General features: G+C 28.5%; 1 protein-coding gene across 2 annotated transcripts; it reads left to right on the top strand.

Moving 5' to 3' along the window:
* Window positions 1-2,294: 2,294 nt before the first annotated feature.
* On the top strand, window positions 2,295-5,871 carry LOC129747782 (uncharacterized protein DDB_G0284459-like). 2 transcript variants are annotated; one of them, XM_055742127.1, is made up of 2 exons: window positions 2,295-4,945; window positions 5,000-5,871. In XM_055742127.1, the coding sequence occupies exons 1-2, from the start codon at window positions 4,231-4,233 to the stop codon at window positions 5,596-5,598; spliced, it is 1,314 nt and encodes a 437-aa protein (XP_055598102.1). In that variant the 5' UTR covers window positions 2,295-4,230; the 3' UTR covers window positions 5,599-5,871. The 2 variants fall into 2 exon arrangements, with proteins under 2 accessions (XP_055598102.1, XP_055598103.1); XM_055742128.1 differs by having other exon boundaries at window positions 5,027-5,871.
* The last annotated feature ends 348 nt before the right edge of the window (window positions 5,872-6,219 follow it).

Here is a 6,219-nt window from a genome sequence, read left to right on the forward strand (position 1 = left end):
GGAAAGTATCGTTTCGAAGCTGCAGCTGCTACTAGCTCAGCTGAAGCCTGATGATGTATTTTTAAGCGAGCATATACTTTCGGAAAGGCTACAAGGGATTTTTGTTTTTGGGGAGATTTTGGATGGCTGCCAGTTGAAGTTGTTACTTAAGGCCTTTTGAAAGACTACCAAACCTGGTTCTAGCTCGTTTATCTTCTACGAGCGCCGGCGATAGCATACCGGGCACGAGGGCAGGCCACAAATCGATACCACCAGACGCATTTCGAAGTATGCGAAGCGATGGAATGCCATCTACACCCACCCAGCTTTCTCGGTTTGTTGATACGGATGGCTTGTGCCAGGTTGGTTACATTTGACGCACAGTGATCCAAAATTCCGTACCAAGGTGGTGGCTCCAGAGAGTGGTTGGGTGTTGTTATTCGCGGGTAGGGTTCCAATCATGTCTAGCACGATTTTTCCCATTCTTCATGTTTTATGTGCATTAGGGTGGCAATGGATGCATGGGAAAAGTTTCAAAATCAGATTTCAAAACCGATCATTTAGGTACATTTACTAGCTAGATCTGAATGCCTGACCTGTGAAAAATCGCAACTCAATCGTAGTACTTTCAGATGCTTAAAGTTTCAATTTAATTCCATCGAAAACCTTCAAAATTGACAAAATTTACCAAAAATAACAGAAATGACAAAAATGACAAAAATGACAAAAATGACATAAATGACAAAAATGACAAAAATGACAAAAATGACAAAAATGACAAAAATGACAAAAATGACAAAAATGACAAAAATGACAAAAATGACAAAAATGACAAAAATGACAAAAATGACAAAAATGACAAAAATGACAAAAATGACAAAAATGACAAAAATGACAAAAATGACAAAAATGACAAAAATGACAAAAATGACAAAATTGATAAAAATGACAAAAATGACAAAAATGACAAAAATGACAAAAATGACAAAAATGACAAAAATGACAAAAATGACAAAAATGACAAAAATGACAAAAATGACAAAAATGACAAAAATGACAAAAATGACAAAAATGACAAAAATGACAAAAATGACAAAAATGACAAAAATGACAAAAATGACAAAAATGACAAAAATGACAAAAATGACAAAAATGACAAAAATGACAAAAATGACAAAAATGACAAAAATGACAAAAATGACAAAAATGACAAAAATGACAAAAATGACAAAAATGACAAAAATGACAAAAATGACAAAAATGACAAAAATGACAAAAATGACAAAAATGACAAAAAATGACAAAAATGACAAAATTGACAAAAATGACAAAATTGACAAAAATGACAAAAATGACAAAAATGACAAAAATGACAAAAATGACAAAAATGACAAAAATGACAAAAATGACAAAAATGACAAAAATGACAAAAATGACAAAATTGATAAAAATGACAAAAATGACAAAAATGACAAAAATGACAAAAATGACAAAAATGACAAAAATGACAAAAATGACAAAAATGACAAAACTGACAAAAATGACAAAAATGACAAAAATGACAAAAATGACAAAAATGACAAAAATGACAAAAATGACAAAAATGACAAAAATGACAAAAATGACAAAAATGACAAAAATGACAAAAATGACAAAAATGACAAAAATGACAAAAATGACAAAAATGACAAAAATGACAAAATTGATAAAAATGACAAAAATGACAAAAATGACAAAAATGACAAAAATGACAAAAATGACAAAAATGACAAAAATGACAAAAATGACAAAAATGACAAAAATGACAAAAATGACAAAAATGACAAAAATGACAAAAATGACAAAAATGACAAAAATGACAAAAATGACAAAAATGACAAAAATGACAAAAATGACAAAAATGACAAAAATGACAAAAATGACAAAAATGACAAAAATGACAAAAATGACAAAAATGACAAAAATGACAAAAATGACAAAAATGACAAAAATGACAAAAATGACAAAAATGACAAAAATGACAAAAATGACAAAAATGACAAAAATGACAAAAATGACAAAAATGACAAAAATGACAAAAATGACAAAAATGACAAAAATGACAAAAATGACAAAAATGACAAAAATGACAAAAATGACAAAAAATGACAAAAATGACAAAATTGACAAAAATGACAAAATTGACAAAAATTATAAAAATGATTAAAAAAAAACAAAAATTATCAACAGTACGATAATTTTTTGTCATTATTTTCATTTCTGTCATTTTTGTCATTTTTGTCATTTTTGTCATTTTTGTCATTTTTATCATTTTTTTCATTTTTGTCATTTTTGTCATTTTTGTCATTTTTTTTTGTAAATTTTCGTTCACAGTGATCCACAATTCCGTGCCATAGTGGTGGCTCCAGAGAGTGAAATGGCGTTGTGGTGCGGAGTTAGGCTTCCAATCATGTCTAGCACGATTTTTCACCTCCTTTAGTAACTGTGCATCCTTCCTAGAAAATGTGTGCTCGTTTTTACCAGGGCAATGTTGTCATCGGTAATCGTTGATGTAGTACTACAACATTGGCTCTGCTGCTCCACTTATGCACAGTTCAGCAAACACGCGTGGGTGGCTAACTCCAGTCGGTAGTAGTATTTAGGAACAAAACGTTTTCCCCCTCCTCTTCACCGAGCTGTTCCGGAAAACATTTCTTATCGAACTTCTGATCCAGCCATAAAAGAAAAGGCACATACCAAACTAGCAGGGTTTGCAGTTGCTTAATCGACTCTGGTTGATTTATTATGCCGTAGTAGGAAATTAAACGAAACTATCGTAGAGTCTTTTCCCCCGGTCCAAAAACTGATAATGGCCCTTCACTGGTGTTTTTTTCCCTGGAACCAGAAACAAAGTTATCTTCGTACCGAAATGTTTTTGTTTCATTTCTCGAAATGTTCTTTTGATTCGGTTTAGTTTCAGTTTACCTTGACCCACGTAGGCCTTCACATAGTCATCAAAACCTACGCTTTGTGTTTTGTTTTTGTTTTCGTTTTTCTGAGTTTGCCCCCTTAATTCTGATTTCGACATCTGGCAAACGAACGACACAATTTAAGGTGCTAGCCAGCTGGCTGCACCAAGCTTCACCGGAAACGTTGCTTCTGGTGAATTGCGTAGGTAGCTTGTCGATGATTGATTTGTGTTCGAAACCAGAGATGTTTTTTCTTGAGAGCTTGAGGCCATCACTCGGTTATCAAATTACTGCCATGAAATTTGTTGTTCATTGCCGCCGAACAATTCGATTTTTATATTTTTGGATTGGTTTTTGGGATTCAGTGTTTCACTTGAAAATGGTAGATAAAAATTTTAAATTTTTTTTCTTAAAAATATTTTTTTTAAATAATTTAACCCTTCTTTCAATCGTTTTTCTTAAATGTATGATTCACTGAGTTCTACATTTATTGGTCATAAACGGTAGGTGCTGTCAATTTTTAGTTAATGAAGGTTAAGTTGTAGGAAGCCTGAAGAAAACTTATATTCAAAATCCAGGCATAAGATCGTTTTCACTGCAAGCTTGGACTTACGGGAAGAAGCACGCTTGATACACTGCTTTGGGGTTTTATTTTTATTCAACTCTTTTCTATTTCAAAATAGTTGCTTGGTGCTGAACAAATTAATGACATGTCATAAACCTGCTTCTGGATGAAATTCTCTTCATTCATTTTCAATATTCTTACTTAAACCAACTAACTTTCAGCAAATATATAATCAACGAAGAAAGATTTTGGAATTGACGATAAATTTTACCGGAAATCCTGTTATTGAATTCTTTCGTCGAAATGCGGATAGTATAACATTTATAAATTTTTTCTTACTAAACTGAAATTTGATCAAATTTTAAATCTAAACCAATCGCCCTCCTCTCAAGATGCTGCTCGTAAAAATGTTAAAAAAATCACGGGTTTTACTTTAGATTTGGAAGTACAGTTTTCCATTAAATTTGACCGATTTTCAAAATGATACATATGTCAATCTTCTTTTTGAATAAGTCCAAATTATCAAAACAAAGCATACCAATTGCAATTTTTGATCGGATTTGAGTAAAAAACGTGCAATAAAAATCGAGTCGGTTAACCAAATTTGTCGTCAACATCAGCAGAAAACATGGTTGAAACCGACACAGTTAGATATAGTCGAAAATTTCAAAATATGTAATTGATTTGTTTCATTGAAAAAACTTGAACAATATGTGTAGTTTCGAATAAAAAACAAATATGTTTTTCATTTTTTTTCGAATTTATTTAGTCATAAAAGTCAAAAAAGTCAAAAAAGTAAAAAAAGTCAAAAAAGTCAAAAAAGTCAAAAAAGTCAAAAAAGTCAAAAAAGTCAAAAAAGTCAAAAAATGTCAAAAAAGTCAAAAAAGTCAAAAAAGTCAAAAAAGTCAAAAAAGTCAAAAAAGTCAAAAAAGTCAAAAAAGTCAAAAAAGTCAAAAAAGTCAAAAAAGTCAAAAAAGTCAAAAAAGTCAAAAAAGTCAAAAAAGTCGAAAAAGTCAAAAAAGTCAAAAAAGTCAAAAAAGTCAAAAAAGTCAAAAAAGTCAAAACAGTCAAAAAAGTCAAAAAAGTCAAAAAAGTCAAAAAAGTCAAAAAAGTCAAGAAAGTCAAAAAAGTCAAAAAAGTCAAAAATGCCAAAAAAGTCAAAAAAGTCAAAAAAGTAAAAAAAGTCAAAAAAGTCAAAAAAGTCAAAAAAGTCGAAAAAGTCAAAAAAGTCAAAAAATCAAAAAAGTCAAAAAAGTCAAAAAAGTCAAAAAAGTGAAAAAAGTCAAAAAAGTCAAAAAAGTCAAAAAAGTCAAAAAGTCAAAAAAGTCAAAAAAGTCAAAAAAGTCAAAAAAGTCAAAAAAGTCAAAAAAGTCAAAAAAGTCAAAAAAGTCAAAAAAGTCAAAAAAGTCAAAAAAGTCAAAAAAGTCAAAAAAGTCAAAAAAAGTCAAAAAAAGTCAAAAAAGTCAAAAAAGTCAAAACAGTCAAAAAAGTCAAAAAAGTCAAAAAGTCAAAAAAGTCAAAAAAGTCAAAAAAGTCAAAAAAGTCAAAAAAGTCAAAAAAAGTCAAAAAAGTCAAAAAAGTCAAAAAAGTCAAAAAAGTCAAAAAAGTCAAAAAAGTCTAAAAAGTCAAAAAAGTCTAAAAAGTGAAAAAGGTCAAAAAAGTCAAAAAAGTCAAAAAAGTCAAAAAAGTCAAAAAAATAAAAAAAGTCAAAAAAGTCAAAAAATCAAAAAAGGTCAAAAAAGTCAAAAAAGTCAAAAAAGTCAAAAAAGTCAAAAAAGTCAAAAAAGTCAAAAAAGTCAAAAAAGTCAAAAAAGTCAAAAAAGTCAAAAAAGTCAAAAAAGTCAAAAAAGTCAAAAAAGTCAAAAAAGTCAAAAAAGTCAAAAAAGTCAAAAAAGTCAAAAAAGTCAAAAAAGTCAAAAAAGTCAAAAAAGTCAAAAAAGTCGAAAAAGTCAAGAAAGTCAAAAAAATCAAAAAAGTCAAAAAAGTCAAAAAAGTCAAAAAAGTCAAAAAATTCAAAAAAGGCAAAAAAAGTCAAAAAAGTCAAAAAAGTCAAAAAAGTCAAAAAAGTCAAAAAAGTCTAAAAAGTCAAAAAAGTCTAAAAAGTGAAAAAGGTCAAAAAAGTCAAAAAAGTCAAAAAAGTCAAAAAAGTCAAAAAAATAAAAAAAGTCAAAAAAGTCAAAAAATCAAAAAAGGTCAAAAAAGTCAAAAAAGTCAAAAAAGTCAAAAAAGTCAAAAAAGTCAAAAAAGTCAAAAAAGTCAAAAAAGTCAAAAAAGTCAAAAAAGTCAAAAAAGTCAAAAAAGTCAAAAAAGTCAAAAAAGTCAAAAAAGTCAAAAAAGTCAAAAAAGTCAAAAAAGTCAAAAAAGTCAAAAAAGTCAAAAAAGTCGAAAAAGTCAAAAAAGTCAAAAAAATCAAAAAAGTCAAAAAAGTCAAAAAAAGTCAAAAAAGTCAAAAAATTCAAAAAAGGCAAAAAAAGTAAAAAAAGTCGAAAAAGTCGAAAAAGTCAAAAAATGTCAAAAAAGTCAGAAAAGTCGAAAAAGTCAAAAGATGTCAAAAAAGTCAGAAAAGTCAAAAAAATCAAAAAAGTAAAAAAAGTAAAACAAGTCAAAAAAGTCAAAAAAGTCAAAAAGGTCAAAAATTCCATAAAAGTAAAAAAAATCAAAAGAAGTAAAAAAAAAGTAAAAAATGTTAAAAAAGTCAAAAAAGTTTAAAAAATCAAAAATGTCTAA

Source organism: Uranotaenia lowii, chromosome 2, assembly GCF_029784155.1.
Source record: "Uranotaenia lowii strain MFRU-FL chromosome 2, ASM2978415v1, whole genome shotgun sequence".
In the NCBI taxonomy this organism is placed as follows: Eukaryota; Metazoa; Arthropoda; class Insecta; order Diptera; family Culicidae; genus Uranotaenia; species Uranotaenia lowii.

What these genes read in the sequence shown, in the direction of transcription:
- LOC129747782 (XM_055742127.1), top strand. Translation starts at nt 4,231, where the DNA reads ATGTTTTTCATTTTTTTTCGAATTTATTTAGTCATAAAAGTCAAAAAA. An exon ending in GTCAAAAAAAGTCAAAAAAA is followed by an intron (nt 4,946 to 4,999) that starts GTCAAAAAAGTC and finishes AAAGTCAAAAAG; the next exon opens with TCAAAAAAGTCAAAAAAGTC.